General features: G+C 30.9%; 1 protein-coding gene across 6 annotated transcripts in view; it reads right to left on the bottom strand.

Annotated features, from left to right (window-relative positions):
- Nucleotides 1-20,731, bottom strand: part of LOC139811922 (acetylcholinesterase 2) — a 94,183-nt gene that overhangs the window by 3,743 nt on the left and 69,709 nt on the right. The window contains exons 7-8 of one of the 6 annotated variants that reach the window (XR_011731776.1): nt 20,477-20,701; nt 136-10,912 (exon numbers count right to left, since the gene is read on the bottom strand). Coding sequence is in view for 4 of the 6 variants with exons in the window: in XM_071776431.1 (XP_071632532.1) it covers nt 20,571-20,701 (131 nt within the window). In the remaining 2 variants the exon portion in view is untranslated. Of the gene's footprint in view, nt 1-135; nt 20,702-20,731 lie in introns of those variants that run through there. The other 5 variants (XR_011731777.1, XM_071776433.1, XM_071776432.1 and 2 more) reach the window with 5 other exon arrangements.

Below are 20,731 nucleotides of genomic sequence, written 5' to 3'. Positions count from 1 at the left end.
ACTTGCCACGAGATAATGTATCTCTTTCGTCCATTTGCCTTTTTGAATGTCGGGTCAGAAAGAAATTGTAACAAACTCGGGATATATGTGATTGTGTCTTGAAATACCGATATATAATTATAGACCGTAATAATCTTCGTAGAGATGTTAGTTATTTATTATAACTACATTAATTTATTTTATACAGATCATTTTTTCTTTACATAATAATTACATATAACGGTATAACATCTATTATATTTTTACGTTTATATACTTAACAACACTTAACGCACAGTAAGTATACGTTTTTCTCTTTCTCTCTCTCTCTCTCTCTTTCTCTGTTTCTCTCTCTCTCTCTCTCTCTGTCATTCGCTCACTCACTCACTCACTCATTCCCACGATTTTGTCCTCACCACTTTGTTTCGCTTTTTTTTACAAAGTAAAAGTGGTTTCGTCTCGTATATATGTATGTGTATATATAAGGTGAATTACGCAATACGGACGTGTATAATAACTTCTCATAAAGAAACTGACCCATTTGAATTGCGTGTAATTCGATCCGTGTACATATATAAAACATATACATGTACGGATGACCAAATTTGTGTAGAATACCAATGTATTCTTTAGCACTTAGAACAACCAATACCGTCAAAATGACGGACTAAAAATTTTTTGGCTAAAAATAGCCAAACGTTGTCGATTATAAAATAGTTTTTCTCGTTAAAAATTTTTTGTTTTAATTACAGAAATCATTAAGATGCTTTCCATTAACCATTCTAATTTCAAAGTTCTGTATGTGTATAGAATGTCTACACATACCACAATAATGCTAGTTGTTCTAATGTTAAAAGAAACAAAAATCTACTAGCAGGATTCATCGATACGATCGATAGTCAAATATTTTTTCAAACATAACAGTCTAATTTCTCAATTATTTTCTCTTTATATTTTCTAGAATTTGGATAAGATTTTAGATTGAATGTAAGAGGATATGATGCATCCTGCTGTAACATCTATCGTCTGTTAGACCGTTCTAAATGGTATAAATGACATTATTATTATTATAATTATCGCCATACATAATATTAACTATTAACATCTCTCTCTTGTCCTCTTAATTTTATCTATTATTAATGTAATGCATATTCAATATGTAAAGCATACGCTCTCGCGAAACATTCGATATGCGCATATGAAATAAATAAAACTCTTTCGATATGATATATATATAATATATATCATACATCATATATCATATATATATGATATACGATATATGATACGTAGTGTTTTGTTATATACTTATATATTTTTTTTACACACACGCGCGCGCGCATGTGTATGTGTGTGTACCATTAGAATGTTTTAGGTAATAAAAGGTATGTAAAAGAAATTATATATGTTTTTTTTTATATATTTATATTGTTACATAGAAAATTTTATGAATAAAAACTCAACAAATATTTACTCGTGGGAAAATGGGTGTCAGTGCAGTATAGAGGTATGTTTTTGTATTTAATATCTAAAAACTCGATGAACATAAGAAAAGTTTAAACGTTCTCCTGGAGGATCGATGCAAACAAGCCACTCATTTTCTCGAATAAATCGTGTTTCATCGATTCTTTCGCGTTCGCTCCTTCAATTACCCGCTTAAGTAGCCTACTCCTAGATCAGACTGCTTCATCGAAATTTAACTCGTGGACTCTTTGCAAACGAATTGCTCGGAGTGCCGCAAAACTTTTATCACTCATAGATATTTTTTTACAGTAGCACTTTATTAGAAAATTACGCGCAATTATGAATACAATATAATGATTAATTTTACGTAATTGAAAATTTAAAACAATTGTAAATACATTTATAAAACATTTATATAAAACAAAAGTATGTGATAAACATGATAATAAATAGTTATTTCGCACATCTAACAAGCATTAAACTTACAAGATGTCACGTAATTGATAATTAATTTTACATCTGCAATTAATTAATTATTTTTAATTGGCAAAGTCATTTACCTTCGCTACTGCATTAGATTGTCTATCATATTGACTGTGTGTCGCAAGAGTCGGGGTTTTATCGACGATTAGTAAATTTTATCGAATGTCAATCCTTAAAATATGTATACGAATTAATTATATCCTTTCAACTTTTCATTTTAATATATTTTTCATATAATAAGTTTAAAAATGTAATAAGAAAGAGAATCAAAATATATAATGTTTTTTCATTCGTCTAAATAACGTTTTCTTTAGATATTAATATGTAGTTTATTTTGCTAGATATCTTTTATATTCGGTATAAAATAAAATCTTTTTACTTTCGATGTTTTATAAACAACATTTATCATTGAATTACTTATCTCTAGAAAAACTAAAATCTTAGTGTCTTTATTTTGATTTTTAACATCATCGTCGTCGAAAGATCTGAAAAGTAAAAAGAAATATATATTTTTTTGTTTTCTTGTGTATCTACCCTGTAAAAATTTTCGCGGACATTTAATTTACGCTAACTTATATCTATATGTAGGTCTTTATAGAGCATCCAAATTTGGTTTGCTGACAAATTGACCGGTCGTAATTTTTCGCAGGCTTATCTGTTTACTAGCAAACATAATAAAGATTTGTCTCTTTTATGTACAGTAGGATATTCGCATGTAGTGCGTTTACTTCAATAAAAAGTTATTAACTGCTTGGCTAATTATTAATGACTAAACATTCACGTCTAACATTAACTATAATGTCAAATTGCAAGAGAATCACTCATTTGTATGCAGTCGTTTCTACCAATTTTATCTTTTCAACTGTTTTATATCTTTTAAATGCCAATATACTTCTCTGAATAAAAATATGCAGGTAACAATTAACGTTTCTTTTCTCGAATACGAATACTTCTAACACAGTGCTATAAACAAGATGTCTTTCTATTTTTCTTTTTGTTTATTTTTTTTTTGTTTTTGGAAATATTATATCTCATTCTATAAGCGTTCCAAATGCAAAATTTATAAAATGTTTGTCTAACGTTTATAAATTTAATACGTTTCGTAATTATGTTATAATAGTCCAGGATTTATTCCTGGACGGAATGTAACTTAATATAATAATAATATTTATTTAATTCTATTCATTAAATTAACAGCAACTTCTTTCAGAATTACGTTTATTGTTATAATTATATACCTACTATATTTCGTTTGTCACGCCTATATTTTTATATTCGTTTGAAAATACGCATTGTAAACCTCGGATCCCATACGATCTTTCTATAAGATTAGTGTTTCTTGTGTAAATCGTATAAGGAAATGTGATAAATATATTATGTTCGTTAGTTATTGACTTATATTTCGAAAATATTTCTCTTTTATTTTATTTTTCATTTCCTCCATTCAATAGTCATATATTTGTTTGTTTCTATTATTTATTTATTTATTTTATTTAAAAACATTGGTAAGAAACCAAAAGTTTAGAAGAAACGTTAATATTAGAATCTAATAAGAATGTCTTATTGAAATAAATGTAAAAAAACTTTTATTACCCAGCTTAAGTCCCACAAGTAATCATAAATATCTTTTATATTTGGAATCATGTCACTATGCGTATTCACTGCATTGTCGTATCGCGTATGCATATCGAACTTTTATTAGCGAGATTAAGATTTACACTTCAGAATTAAATAATGTAGAATGTATTTTTTTTTGCGGTTTATTACTTGTATAATGCAGCTGCAAGCACTTCTCGCAGTTTAAAAAGATTTTCAACTTGCGTTAGCTTTATATCACTCCTAATATCATTGAATATCATAAAAAATTTTTTTTCTATACATATTTGAAATATTTGCCGACATTATAATTTGTTTTAACACTGAAATACATTTACTGCATTAATTATCGTCCGAGTTGTCCGACTTTCGACGCAAAATAATTTCAAATCTTGTTAATTTAGAATTGTTACATAATTGTAATTACATTATGTCGTTTATTCATGAGATGCAATCATATACTTATTGTGTTAGCGTAATTATTATAAACTTGCCAATGCGTAATAAGTGGCTATTTGTGCCTTATTAAATAATTATCATTTTTTTCTTATCAGTTTTCTTACAATTTATTTAATCTATCAAATTTTTTAGATTACGCAACATTTCGTGACGCAATTGAAGTATCCGATTTATATGCAAGTATATCTTCTTCGATCTACAATGTCATTGCTACAGCCTTCCGAAAAGCACATACGGACAGAATAAAATGCCATTCCCATGTTTATACGGACAGATGGAAACTTGTACTTTACGGAAATATTGTCTCTTTCCATTCATTTTTTGTCCTTTTAGCCGGTTCAACAATTACAAAATAGTCGCTATCAGCAAAATGAAATGTTAGTTGGTGCTCTGCTTTATTGTTATAGAGAAAAATATCGTTTGCATATAGGGGAACCTGGGGCATAATGGGATATGGTCGATAACTTTTAACAGAGATGCTGCTATATGTAATGAAATGTTTCGAAATTATTACTCTTGTATAGATGTCTCTAACCGCGTGCTGTTATGAGTTTTCATATATTATTTTTAGCTGAAAAATGCTACAATGAGTTCGCTGTTGTTTAATGTGTTCGCTGTGCTCTCCGCGACTGAGTTGCAGTATCTTTGATACATTTGCATAAGATTTGCAATATTAAAATTCTATTTTTTATTACCGAAGTACATTTACGATATTAAACGATCTTTTCTTGTCAATTTAATAAAGTGTCTGTGTAAATATCGTTTATCTGTCTGTAAATCGATTATTTACTTATATTGCTTAAAGTAAACTTATACATTTCAGGGCATAACGGGGCATTAGTCTACGGTGCATAATGCCTTGTGTTCTTTAAATGTTTTAATTTCTTTTTCATACGCTATCAGTAAATACCTATGTTATGTTGCGTAATATATATTATTACACCACACAAATTTTCATTTTTATAATATTTATATTTTAATAAGAAAAATGTATATTAAGAAAATTATAATAAGAAAAATGTTATTAGTAAATAATTATTAGATACTAGATATTAATTAAAAGTATAATATGATAATACATTCTTATACTATCTCCATACATTGCGTGTTCTAATAAATCATTTGTAAGAAGTTTTAAACATTAATAAACAAGTTTTATGAAGTATCCCATTATATCCCGCTTAAAATGCATAATAAGGAAAACTCACGCATTCAATAAAACAATAATTTCGTCCTTTTAAACTATTCTTTCGCAGTAAAACTTGTGTTTTTCTTATAGTGAATATTTCAAAGAATAATTTGGTGCAAAACCGAGTTTATTTACTTATTTATAATATGTTTTAAATTTGTTTAAACTTTAGCGTTCCCATGATACCTCGAGTTTCTTTATGTAAATCGAACCGTGTAAATTAAAATAAAAAACATCATTGTGTACATACATAATACTCTATTTTCCACGCATTATTTTTCAGAATATGTTCAAGCGCATAACAAATTTGTAATGAGAGACAAAAAACTCGATTCATACTAAATTGCATTGGTATTCAATCATGTTTAAGATGCATTAGAAATAGCCCTTTTTTCCTATTTGAATCTCTTCTTGATAAAAAAATGCAGAACTCTTTATTATAAAGTAAAGTATTTCAAGAAAGGGGCTTTCATAAAGATTTCATAAAGATGGATGACACAAACTTGTTTATTAATATATGATATAAGCCACTATATTATATTTTGCTTATTAAAATAAGCTACTACTTGAATGCTACTTGAATCAACAACAAAGGTTCAATAAATTGCGGACAATAAAAGGGAAGAAAAGCCTTTGATAAAATCTGTCGGATGTTCTTTTGATTACAGATGTTTTTACCAATTTATTATCAATCGTTTCTCGATAAAAATACATATTCAAGTTCTCAAGTAATTAACAATTAAAAATAAGCTACTTGTGATAAATTAAGTTTCAGGAGATAAATTGTATAACAGAATTTACGTTTTTTATAATTAATTCTAAATATATTTATATATATATTTTTTTTTAACAATTAGCAATTAACGATCAGCTACTATTTCTTAGTGCATATATTATACCTGTACCTATAATATATGCACTAAGCCTGTGTATGCACAATTTGTTGAATGATGGATCATATTTAGGAAAAAAAGAAATAGAAGACAATATACATATATTCAATAAAAGTTATTCGCCAGTGATGAAATAATTCGGTAAGTTAAACGGCCTGACTGGCAAGTTTTATTAAGCATAACACAACGACGTTTCGACCACTATTTTGGGTCCTTTTCAAGTTATTTTAACAATGATGGATCATTGTGCGTCAAACATATAAAATTCGTGGCGGGTCAAACATATAAAATAGTGGTCGAAACGTCGTTGTGTTATATGCTTAATAAAACTTGCCAGTCAGGCCGTTTAACTTACCGAATATACATATATCCAAAAGAGAAAGATTTGTATGTCAAATTTTTTATCTCACAATCAGTCTCCTTTTAGTTCCGATAAAGTGCAAAATATAATCACACGCGTAGAGATACCTTTTCGATATGACAGATGTTATAGGTAGATCTTATAATGACAGAAGGGTATGCGATGGATATCAAATTGATATCCAATTTTCATAAATTATGCAAAGATAACAAGGCAAAAGGACAAAAATTCATCAAGTTAATTATTACGTCAACGAGCATCGTTTCAACATAATCTATCTAATATGATTTCTATCAGACGCGTGTCTTTCTATAAAGGTCATGAAATATTATTATCGAACCGCTTTTGTATATCATAAAAAAACAAACAGGTATTAAAAATTATTCTTTGTCAGACCGAGAAAGAGATTATATATTACAGTTTGATAAGAAAATAATTCTCCTATTTATCTCTTTTTTTTCTTTTTTCGTATGGCAAATATTACCGTGGTAAAATAAGCATATTGTACCTTTTAGTTTTATAGTATTTGCAATAAAAAATTCTTTCAAACTAAGTATTGTTAACAATAATTATACCATACAGTGTCACCTTAGGCATATGGGCAGGTTTCAAGCTTGACTTCTGTTGAATTATATTAGAATCGCCTTCATTTTTTCTGTCTTCTTAAATGAAAATGAGACAAAAAGACGACGGACAAAGCAATTTGGACTCTGTATCATAGCACTCCCCCTCCGCGCATTACCATCTATTGTACTATAATTTATCTATAATATCTATCACTCTTGCTCTATCTCTTTTTCTCCTTTTACCTCTACTAATCGCGTTCCCACCCTTGCTGAATTTATAAATAATTGGCCATTGAAACTGTGACCCTTGCAGATACATATATAAGCAGCTCGTCCTGATTTTCATATATTTTGATTCTACGCAGCGCTGTCGGATAAACGAAATTCTCTAGCATTTATGAATTTTTATGAATTCTTTCCTCGAAATACATAATATAAAATAATCCTGACACGTTGCAGCTAACGAATAGCAATGAGCAAATAGCCGCTGCATTCACGAAGCATGCTACGACATATGATCGTAGGACTTGCTGTTTTCATGAAACATAGAAATAATGTGTAAAGTGAACACTTCCAAATGTTTTCACACAATGCGCTAAAGATGATGAATAAAAAAATCAGAAATAACCATTACTTAGGATATCTTTTTGCAATTATATTTATTTAGTATTATAAATGTTATATGAATTCTCCTTTTCTCAGAGAGAAAGAGAGAGAGAGAGAGAAAGAGAGAGAGAGAGAGAGAGAGAGAGAGAGAGAGAGAGAGAGAGAGTGCGTGTGTGTTATACAAAATATATTAATATTTTTTATGTCAAGAAATAAAAACATATAAATAAAGTTAAATTATCCTATCTAAAAAAAACATGTTAATAATTTTAAAAAGAGTGTAAAACGATATAGCGTTTATATAGTTATATTTCGGCTAAAAGACTCTCTCTCACACACACACACACTGTCAGTTGAAACCAAATTTTAAGACGTCATGAGATAGTATATTAAAGCACAATTATTTTAATCTTGCGTAGAATAGCTCTGTGATATAAGTATTACATGTTCGAGGACTATTTGCTTATTGCAATACGTAAAAAGATTGACATTAAAATTTTAATTGTGTACTAAAATCATGGCGACCCGCTTAATATCTGTATAATTTTTAGAATTATATGTCTCCTGTTTCTTTTGTCATCGATTATTCAGGCTGATTATGTAAAAAAAAGGACTCATGACTTAATTAGAGAGCACGCAATACTTATTAAACTAAATAAAAAATTCTCATAATCGGTATTATTTGAAAAACTGCTAAAGTTAAATTTCATTAATCAAAAATTTCAGTTTTTCATTTTCGTGACACGTAATATTTACATACTCTCTTATTATGCATGTACCGCGCGTTCCTGTATATGTGTCTGCAGCACAGAAAATTATTGTTATACCATATTTTGCCGTTTATAGAAGTTATAAATATTCTTCTTCCACCTCCATTTCTTTAATTTCTTTCTTTCTTTCGCCTTATAGCTTTCTTTAAAAATTCCATACTTTATTTATCACTTTACTTTGTTTGTTATTTTATAAACTTTATCCAGTTTATTTTGAGCTTTTTTTAAGCATCGTATGTTAAAAATATACCATATGTTTAAGCAATTTTACGCTTATTTCTATAATTTTATTTTGCATTTTAAGTAAAACATTCATTTATCTATACATTACTACTAATATACTAGCATTTTTTAATAACTCCTACAGATATTATAATTATTATGCTTACAATGTCTTCTCTCATTTTCTCCATTTTCATGTTTACTATAACAGAGCCGCGTAACATTCAATGAGTTTTGATAATACATTGTTTTTGTAAATTGATTTTTTGGCTAATTAATTTGGATGGAATTGGAAATGACAAGTTCTCTTACAAGTTCATCGTTTTATAATCGGCGCTTTTTACGACAAGATGCAGAAGAATTCAAAATATAAGAAGATAAAAATAAAAAATTGTTATTCATAGATCGATTTTTTTAATACGTATATAACGAAATAAAAGAACACGAAAAGGATTGTTAACAAAAAGCAATTTTATTTTAACATGCCATTATTTACGATTAATGTTAAACTATTTTTTTCTTAGACTTACACGTCTTACACAATTAAATACATTTAAAATAATTATTTACTTAAATATAATTTAAATCCTCTAAGCCTAAGCTAAAGGTAGAATAGAGGGGGAGATATATGTATATATTAAAATACATAAAAAATAACAAACAAAATATAAAATATTATATAATCGCTACTAACATAAGAATAAGATATTCTAATTTTGTTTATTCGCTGTACTGTACTGTATCTTACATTTCTGTTTCTTTTTATTTTTATTAACATTGTATATAAGAATACTGTGTATCTTGTAACTTGTAATCAAATAATTTAAATTAATAACATCTTTAGACCTTTATATTAAAATCTTATTCATTATACAATTAATAATAGCCATTGCTAATAATAACAAAATAACGATGTTTAAAGCTTGCTTATGTTTTACATTTCACAGAATTTCCAATAGATAATGTAAAGATTGAATGATATTATTTCAACACACACACTAATGGGTATTTTATATATATATATATATATATATATACAGAGTATTTTAAAAATACAGTTCAAAATTTTGCGGGATCGTGGTATGATATGTAAATGAAAGGCTATTAATAACTGCATGATATTATTTTGTCATTTTATTATTTTATTTTCTTAGAGGGAGATTCTATATGTCATCCTATTCCGTATTTCAATACACATTTGATATTTTCGCAATCAAAAACATTCTCTCAAATCCTCTTTCAAAAGTCCTTGGTTTATTTTCAAGTATCTTCATTATCACAGACATATATAAAATGCGTATCTGCCATTTTTGTTGGAATAATAATTTGCCATTGTTAATAAATTTATATCTTATATTACGTATCTAACGAACTGATAATCTCAACTATTACACGTCTTATACTGTGATTATATTCGATGAGTTAAACGGCAAATGTTTACGTATTGAAGTACTACGATATTAGGATAGGATAATCCCTTTGTTTTCATACCGTAAATGATGAATAGACGCGGTTAGATAACTTAATTTATTAAAATAGAAGATGGCTGTGTTTATTTTGAAAATATTGATATCCGGACTCATATTGATTAAGTATTTTTTATTCGATAGTATTACAAGCCTGCAAAGTATCGAACTACTTTTTTGAAACATTGTATACAATAAACTGTTTATAATTTTTAATTTCCGATTCCATTTTCTATAAAACGATTAAATTAATATTTTATTTGCGCGATATAAAGTAAAGGTAATAAACCATAAGAGCAATGGGAGCTTTATGGTTCAACCGAACCACTGCCAAATTGATGTGTGCAAGTTGCATCCAGTATATTCAATCCTCTGTTTTTCCTTCTCTCTTTCCGCTCCACCTTCCACCCTTTCGCCCTCCCCCTCTTTCTCATACACATACTCGTTCACATTTTTTCTATCTCTATATCTATTTTTATTTCTATGTCTATCTCTACCTTTTCGTCTTACGAGTGTTCGACATGTATGTTATTTGAATATCGAATATATATAGAATTGGTTTTCTCATTCCACTTAACTTTCACACAAAAATACAGAACATTTAAAGTTTCTATGTATAATCGCATACAACTTACTAATCTTATTTTGTGGCTCGAATAGGAACGATCTGTTTGTTGCAGTAGAGGTGCATGGTTCAAATATTAAAATAATCACATAATATTTTTGTTTAAATATAAAATTGGTTTTGTAAATTTTATTCTCTGTGATCATGTCTTCGTTGCACCTAGATTATGCATGGTACATATAATCGGACTTACAAAGTTTGCCATCTATTTGTGAAGTTTAACATGCACGACCCTGAAACAGTGTAATATGAGAATCATTTTAATTAACGCGTTAATGTATAAGATTAAAGAATTCTAGATAGAAAGAGAATGTCCTCTATCTTATCGTATATTAAATGTAATGTTTTATTATACGCTATATTCAATATAATATTTAAAAAATGTCAAGAGAGAAAGAGAGAGAGAGAGAGAGAGAGAGAGAGAGAGAGAGAAATGATTAATATTCTTACGATCGTCTTATAAAAAATCAAAATTGGCAAAAGAATCAAGAGAAAAACGGTAACGAGCTATTTGCTGTACACTTCTGATTTACAGAATGATACAAACTAAAAAGAGAGGCATACTTATGTTTATTTCTTATATATATAGGACATCGCAAAATCCTCTTTACGTATTTCATAAATACGAATAAACTCTTAGATTTAAATAAATTTTTGAACAAATTGTAAGAAATTTCCCAACTAATTGCAAGTAACATTACATAAAGAATACTTTGAGTCTAGGATTTAAAGATACCTTGAGATCTGGTCTACATGGTCTATTACGTCTCCATTTGTGATGAAATAGTACCGTGTCATAAAAATATCATCGGTTCTATATATGGATTTTGTTTCATATGCGATTTATGATTAAAATATAAAACGTATACTCGTGAACCTTATATTATCGAAAACCATACATCAAGAACATTATAAAACTGAAAATTATTACATCTACTTATTGTTAGATAATAAATTTATTTTGCTATAGTTATACTTGCTATTATATTGGCGGAGAGAAATAATCTAATTACTCGTAACACAATGTAAATATAAAAATTGTCTTTGACATATAACTTGTGAGTAACACTATTCATAAAATGTCTTCGAAATTTTGTGCAAGAACTCTATAAAATTATCGTTTTACGTCTCGTTAAATAAATAACGAAGCACAACGTTCTTATTTGTGTTACTCTACATAGCTGATCCTCGAACGACGTCGTTCATCGAGGCACTGATTCTAAAGTTAATTTCACGAGATGCTTCGATGAATGAAGAACTATCTAATGATATGTATGTGGACATACTAATCCTTAAATATGTTGAATGCTAAACAGTCTATTAACAAATTCTATCAACATTATCTTGCTCTGAAATTCGCTCTTTATCTTTCGTATTATCTTTTATTCTTTCTCCTTAAAACGTATATATGTACATACATACACATATATAATATTCTTTCACTTTCTTCGCTTTTTGCCGTCGCAGTATACACCGCAAGAACTCCTCTCGAGTATATCTTTATACAGAACATTTTTCCTTCGCGTATGATTTCCTTCGCCATTGTTTGACTCGTCGATTTCTTTGGTCTTTCTTCATGATTAAATAGAATTATTATATATAATTGTATGCATATTTTTGAGGTCTTGATATAAAATATTGTATAATTACGTAATTTCATTACGTAAAAATTTGGTTGTAAAATAAGTTCAATAACGTTTGAAGCGTACGATAGAGTTCACGTTGTTAATTTTTTTCTTTTAAAGCATAATTTATCAGATATAAATCTCTCTTTATTCTTAGTCGTTTAATTTTGAATTTATAGATGCATCAATATTCTTATCAATATTATCAGTATTATTAAACAACAATCAAACTTACATTAATTAGAGAATGTGCTTTCTTTGATTGATATAAGTTTGAGTATTTCCTAAAAAAAGAAGAATATTAATTCCGTATTACCCAATTAAGTAATGTATTACCGAGCCTTCCACATTTGTCCAGACTCTATCAAAGACTCTTCTCTTTGTTGTGTATAAACTTTTTATTATTATTTTTTTTGCTGATAAATCTATCTCTTGTGATATACATATTATATCACTTGAATTAAAAAGCGGAAGCTTATTATTGTGGCAATCTTTTGTGTCATCAACAAGTTCCAGCAATTTCAAGACATCAAGGTCTAAAAATCTCGGTGCTTCGATATTGAAGACTCCAATATAATTTCTATTAGGTACGTCAGTGCAATTAAATTCGGTCGGTATCTTTAGTCACATTATTCGTTAATGCAAGAACGTGGCGGCAGATTGCTCGTCAGAGTGACAAAGTTGTGCAGGTGCACTTGGTACTCCCGACAGTGCCATCGGAGGAAAATGAGGTCATGCCTTTGTGATCCATCACTGGATTTCAAGGGAACGATTTAATGGCGGCGCATCCGCCGCGCGTAAATTGCTCGTAACTCGCCCTTTGATGGGCATTAAGGTACTCAGCAAAAACAAATTCTGAAAAATTGCTAATCGTTACCATGAGCTGATCGATGCGCGATTATCGATTTCACGCGATTTTACACGGCCTGTCACCGATAACTGTCACAAAAGCTCGTCGTACGAATTCTATGTGGATACACGCACGCACACACATATTCTATTGTACATGATATGTATAAGAAATGGAAGATTCGCGCGTATTACCGATATACGCTTTATTTTTTGCGAGTCATAGCGAAAACTGCATATTAACGAGGTGCTTGCTTAATAACTACCTCATGTGTTCACAAACTACCGTCGAATAATTTATCGCGTATATATATAAGAAACGCAAGTTGTAGTCGTAAATGGACTCTGAAATATTTTAAACTGCGAAATACTGTTTACGAATAAATACTCGCACATAAGTTATATCAATAAAGTATCAATCAACAATTGATTGGCTATGTTTCATAAAAAGCCAGTCAAATATTTTGTCGAAAGTGATATTTTTGCATATACGAATATAGAACACAAATATTAACGTCATTAAAAATCATACATTAAAGTTAAACCTTCATATATCGCGAATAACGAATTTAGTATTTCTAAATATCGCAATTAGAAACAAATAAACGTATTATCCGAATAACGTAGTAAATGTAGTGTGCTAGCAGTTTAACAACAAATTCGGTAGATATCGTCGCAGCAGATTGGCATCAAGCGTGCATTATAATCTTTTGTTCTTATATACTGATAGAAATTGTAGACATGATCATACTGCGATATATGATCACATAATGCATTATTTTTGCCATTAGTTTGACGTTTCAGCAGATTAACAGCTCTATCATTAATCTGACAATAGAATTCTGCCGACAATGCGATAGACTCTGCAATATAATTCCGTCTTCATCATTTACCTTTCTACTGACAAAATAAACCTTCTTTGTCTGGGCTGGCAAGCATTATGCTATATTTTTGTTCGACAGATTTAAAAAGTATTAAATTTTTTATTTGATTTATTTTTCGCGACATATAGTGCGTTCTACAATCTATTATCTTTCTTTTCTTTTCTCTTCTACGAAAACAAAACTTTCCTTCCCAAAATAGTAGTTTGAATAGATACACTAAAATTAATGTCAAAAGAAGGAACATAAAACAAAGAAAGAAAAATGGAAAGAAATTATTAGAAAATGATTATTATATTAAATATATAATCCCCCCTTTACATTTACAAACTAAATAATAATTAAAAACAGATTTCTCACTATGTGTCTATATATTTTTTAAAAAAATACAAGAAAATGACATTATACTACAGAAGTAACTACCCAGTATGACAGATTGGCAGCAGATATTTGCTTAGATATTGCAACAGAGCCAGTATCATCTGTGTCCGCATTAAACTCATGTTTTGCCGACAGAACCTGCCAATATAATCTGAGAACGGATCGTCGGCAGATACCGAACAGAATCTATCATTTCATAAACATTTAAATGGAATTTATCATTTAAATGGTTACAAAATGGTAAATTCTGCTTAGTTTCTGCAATCAATGTATGTCCTTATAGTCTATTAGCACATTCTGTCATATTTCTGTTGATATGTCATCGACAATAGCGGGCACTTTCAAAATCTATTCTCGACAGATTTGGCTACCCGAATATGTGATATTCACATATTACGCAATCATATCACATTTACTGTATATATTGGCTATTTTCCGATAAGTAGTATACGGAATGAGTAAATAAATAAATAATGTTAACGTAAACAAAATTTGTAAAAGTATTTTAGAAATCTTAGAGATATGGAAATAAGGAGATATGTGAGAGAGAGAGAGAGAGAGAGAGAGAGAGAGAGAGAGAGAGAGAATATTTACAAGCTTAGAAAACCAAGTTTCAAAGCAAAACACATTCGAAAGAGTCGCAATATACTTGCCCCAAGTGATGTTCTCTCGCTCGAGATATCTGTATAAGAGATATCAATTTCAGATCAAAGCAGGGAAATTCAATTCGTTCGTACACAACGCTCACGTGTAATATGTATGTAGGGTGTTTGAATACGATCGTAACACACGACTGTCGAATAATGAAGCGGCGTAAATGCTAGAGTGTCGCTACCATTGCAAAAACGTACAAAACGAAATGTAAATTGAGACTTAAAAGAGATCCGAGTCGATTTCTCCGTTAAAAGAGGCAATGGTGTATCGTTATTGACCATTTTTAAACGTTAATTGTGTGATAAATTTTTGAATTCGTTTATTAACTTTAGAAAAGTCAAGTCAATTTGTGACATAGGATTCATGATGTAATCAAACAACGAGGAGCATTCAATAAGTACCTGATGCAATACATTTTTTCTCATTCAAGATGTTTTATTGCGGTTTTAAATACATCATATTCTTTTCTAATTCTTTAATAACAAAAACCTATTTTTGGTCTCCGTTCAATTCTATGGCCTTATGCTACCTAGATGTGAGAGCCTGTATGTCGATCCTTGCGGTATCACTCTGCTGGTCTGCCTCTCAGCCACTTTCTTACTTTGGCTATGAGTTCTTTGTCATTGCCATACCTCTTCTCGCGGATTGCATCTTTCAGAGGACCAAAGAGATGAAAGTCAAAAGGTGCAAGATCCGGGCTACAGAGTGGACTGTCGTTCCTCATCCAGAGTGGTACCGTAAAGGTATACAGGCGCTCACATCTAGGTAATGTAAAGCTATAGAATTGAATGGAGATTATGTTGAAAAATAGGTTTTAGTAGCTAAAGAATTGGAAAAAATATGGTGTATTTCAAACTGCAATAAAACAAACTTTGAATGAGAAAAAACGCATTACTTATTGAACGTCCCTCGTATTTATTATTATTTTTAAAAAATAAAGATTAATTTTCGAGAGCATTTTATCAATTAAAATTAAATATTCTCTCGATATTTAAAAAAGGAACGACAGAAACAAATTTTACATATAAATGTGAAATAATTAGTGGTGTTTAAACTCATACAAAATCAAATAGTAAATAACTGCTAAGAAAATCGCGCGCGCATGCTTGCCACAATAGAGAGGGAGGGAGGGAGGGAGAGAGAGAAAGAGAGAGAGGGGGGGGGAGAGAGAGAGAGAGAGAGAGAGAGAGAGAAGAAAAGTTACACACACGCGCACGTACAGAACATAGCTTAACCAATTAAAAATCTTAATCCTCGTTTTTTCTTAAATCCTTTTATCCCCGTCATATATATTTTTCGCAACGAGTTTCTTAATGTCCTTCTCGATCTTTTTCTTTTCTTCTTTCTGCAAATGCGTTCCATTACCGCGACGTATAAGTATTGTATTACAGATAGCAACAATTTTTACTTTTAATTTAAAATTGGTTTACGTTTTCTCGCAGCATAAAAAAGCGATATAAAGTGACAAATCGTTTATGTACTTTATACATATAGACGCTACAGCTATGACGTTTGTGTATACTATTCCACTGAAATATTCCATAACGCGTTTTTATTTAGTTTCTCATTGTTACTAACTAAAAACCGGGCCACAAGAGCAGTTATGTCTCGATAAAATGCTAAGCGGCACAGCCGCGAGATACAAACGAGTTTCTTGATAGGTACGCCTTCACGCTCGTAATCTTTAAACTCTAGCACATTTGCATCGGGAACCACTTACCTCCTTAATTGATTTTATTCGACATTTGTATAGTTCGAAGCGTCACCTGCAATAAAACGGATAAACTAGGCAATTGATTTCCGATTTCTACACTGTCTCCTTTCGACATCCTCGATAAGTCGCGATTTATAATGCACTTCAATCGAACCACCACCAATCATGCGACATATTTTAAATTTTTCTTGAACAAATGTGCGAAATTAACTCCAAGGTCTTCGATCTGCATAAAACCGGAGATCAAGCTCGTAATCCGGCGCGGCGTCTTTCACATCTACGCGCGTACAACAATTACTATAAGAAGAGTAATTTTCAAACTTTTCAACGCAATGATAAACGATGATCAAATTCGCCTAATTCTGCACAACAAATATAGCATATGTATCTTCCGAGAAACAATATTCAAGATTCACGGGGATTCACATATCTTTGCTTCTTTTATTTTTTTTTACTAAAAATCAAGCAAAGCGCACACAGACCTTGTCTGCTTCTTTCAAGAGATACTCTTAAGCTTCGCGGAACACGATATAGTTTGCTTTATCCCTGCACGCGGAATCCATGATACTCTGCCGAGAAAACTTCGGGGAAGAGCGCTTTGCTGAGCGACAGCACGGAGAGGTCGAAACGATCAACTCCGAGAAAACGAGCGGTTAGATATATAACGTTGTAATTTGTTCTCTGATAAGGATGGTGTTGCAGATATTGTTCGTTTTCTTCTCACGCTGATTATGGCATGTTTCAGGTAAGTGAGTGTTCTTGATTGGATATAATATCTCCGCCGACTCGATCGTGCAATCGAGTCGATTGAGAATTAATGGATAACAAATAGGTTCTAAATTATTTCAATTATTGGGAAACGAACTGAATACAATCTCATACGATAAATATCAATTTCGCCCTTTTATCCACGTTATTTTTTGCAGTTTGTCTATTTAATTTTAGAATGTATTATTGTTGCAGACGATTTATATAGTTCTATGGCGATGCATTATACGATTTATAATTTATGAAGAATGAGAAATGAGAATCCTCAAAAAGTGTCAAACAATTGGATGATTACTTTACTTTTTATATAAGACATACTTTATTAAATTCGACGATGTCCTACGTCATTTTAATTATTATTTGTAAATTAAAGATTTTTTTGCAACAATTTTATTTATTGTTAAATATAACCGTGTTCCACTGCATGGTTTTCTTGGTTGGTTTTAAAATGTATTAATCTTCCATTCTTGCGGGATATAGAAGTCTCTCAAGTTATACCTACATACATACATGCACATACATACGCCGCGCTCGCACGCACGCACGCATGCACACATACTTTACAATAATTTATTGTGTAATAATTTATGAAGAGCAAAATTAAATTTGTTACAAAATTGTTAAACAATCAGATAAATATGTAACTTTTTTTATGTAGAACATATCAGTTGACTTAATCTTACCAATCTTTTCGTCATTAATTTTATTAAGCTTAAAATAAATATTTAATGTAAAGGAGCAATTTTTAGGGCCGATAGTTTGTGCGATAGTTGTAATTAGTAGATTATTATTATTCTTATCTATTAGGTCTTCAAGTTGTTTCAATATTTTTAAAAGTAACTTATTGTTAGTTTACTGAATAGTGAATAGGTACTCTTGTTCTTCTTAAAATAACTATCAAAAACAAACGTTTGAATTAATAATGATATCGTCCATTCTTTGTAGTGTTTGGAGACTTATCTTAATTGTGTAAAGATTATAATATGCTCGTAATAAAATCGATGAATATTTTTGTATTTTGGTAATATGAGATCGGCCACATAAACGATTAATATTTCTAAACTTTTCAAAAAATTCTATTTTTTTCTTTCACAAGAAAATCATTTAGATATTGTAAATATTCAACTATAGATAATATATATACAGTAATAGATCATGCTCTCAAGACTCAAATTCATACATTCACTGAATATTATTCGTCAGTTATTCATCAAATTTATTTCCTTGCTGTGGAATTACGTTTTATCATCAATGTATTGCCATATATATATATATATATATATATATATATATATATATATATATATATATATGTATATATATATACACATACACACAACTGATATACGATCTGATACGAGGCTAATTGCAAAACACTTGTTCTAATTCAGGATATGCATTTACTTTTGCTCCACTGGCTTCGTTTAATTTAAATGATTTGCTTCTTTATCAAAAGTGGAATGAGTGCTCAAAGATCTTTTTAAGAGAGATTTTCTCGCGATTGACGCTGTCGATAAAAATCGCTTCGTGTTATTAATCACTCGCTCTCAAGCTTACTGAGTTCGAAGTTAATAGCCGCGCCCTTCCATACCGATTAATTTTCTTCAGCTACGCTACGTTCGTTATATTTTACCTTACCATCTTCGTCATTCTCTTTTGTCTTTTGTTTCCTGCATGTCCTGGAATTGATATTGCATATAAAACTTGATCGTGCTAGTAGATAATCGACTACATTGCAAACTAATTGTAAGAGATCAAATATATTACAAGATGTTGCACCGGTCGCAGCTGGTTTCTTACAATTAATATCTAACAAAGAGATTGATCGCGCCGTTGTTACAGGTTCGCTCGTGAATTTGTTACAAATAGATATATATATTTTACGAGTTTATTGCCGTCTGCATTTTGGATCAAAATTGGATCTTAGCGTTTAATTTGATCCGTAAAGACTTGGCAAATCCCGAAATTATAGTGAAATTACATGTATATCGCGCTCAATTGTCAATTATATGTATAATTAATTCATCAAATGTTGCGTATTTGCCGCGAGATCGAGATAGGTCGCCATTTGCCTTTCTCACACCTATCGAACAACGAATAACGCGATTGTACCCATTTAATCATTTAATCATCGCTGCGGAATGGCTCTCTTCGAGTCCGTACGAAACCTGTATCCGCTCTTTTCCTACTGCTACTTCATTTGCATTTGCACTGCATTCTTTTCACAACTCTTGCAATTGCCATTCTTGCGATCGATCGGGCAACGACTTATAGATCGATCGCCTTCGATAATTTAGACTGCTCGTAAAGCAAACGATTGTTTCAGAAACATCTGTAACGAGATTGCAAAATTAATAATTTACGCGGGCTTGTATTTCGCAACAGCTGTATTTCGCGAGGCATATCTCAGGCTATGAATCAGATATAGAAATAAGATGGATCGAATCGAGAGATTCATTGATGAAACGCGACGAGAACGAAAGGAGATAGGAGATAACGAAAATCAAGAAAAAAACTGAAACCTAAGCCGGAACCGGATCGATAAAAGCTGCGACGAAGATGGAGAATGCTGATGGAAAGTGCGAACCGTCGAAATCAGATCAATCTCTGCTGAAGTCGATCGTCGAAGGGATCTGCGTCTCTCGGGCTTTTGCCGAGTACAGATCTTTGGTTTTCAATCGTGAATCGCGACATATAAGTCTATGACTACCTCGAAACGGCGAATGCACCACGCCGAGACACGGGGCATCTGATTATCATTCGCAAACGTCGCGCTATGCTACCAGTGCCGGTGACATAACGACATAGTGGAGACGGACTACTGCTATACAACGATAGCACATGTCCTACGGCGACCTATCGATCTATGAATGATTGACGACCGCTAATGCGACCTTGAAGCGTAAACATTGCTCATTATAGGACCTGCTTGTCGGACGGTAGCGCCGATGGAACTTTTCTGCCCAGTCAGGTACCTGCCAGCCATGAAAAGGGTTTGTCGACATAGATGAGTAACTGCTTATATCAATCTATATACTACCAGCACCGGAAGTAAGAAGATGAACGCGATCGTTGGTGAGCCACGCAATCCGCCGACACCCGCAGAAACGCTTGATGCCATTGCGCTTTTACATGCTTCAGGTGTGGGATCTGTAAAGAAGCAAGAGCGCGAAATTAATG

The sequence above is a fragment of the Temnothorax longispinosus genome, chromosome 4 (genome assembly GCF_030848805.1).
Source record: "Temnothorax longispinosus isolate EJ_2023e chromosome 4, Tlon_JGU_v1, whole genome shotgun sequence".
NCBI lineage: Eukaryota > Metazoa > Arthropoda > Insecta > Hymenoptera > Formicidae > Temnothorax > Temnothorax longispinosus.
Note: the sequence above shows the minus strand (reverse complement) of the source record. Positions and strands in the feature narration are given on the sequence as shown.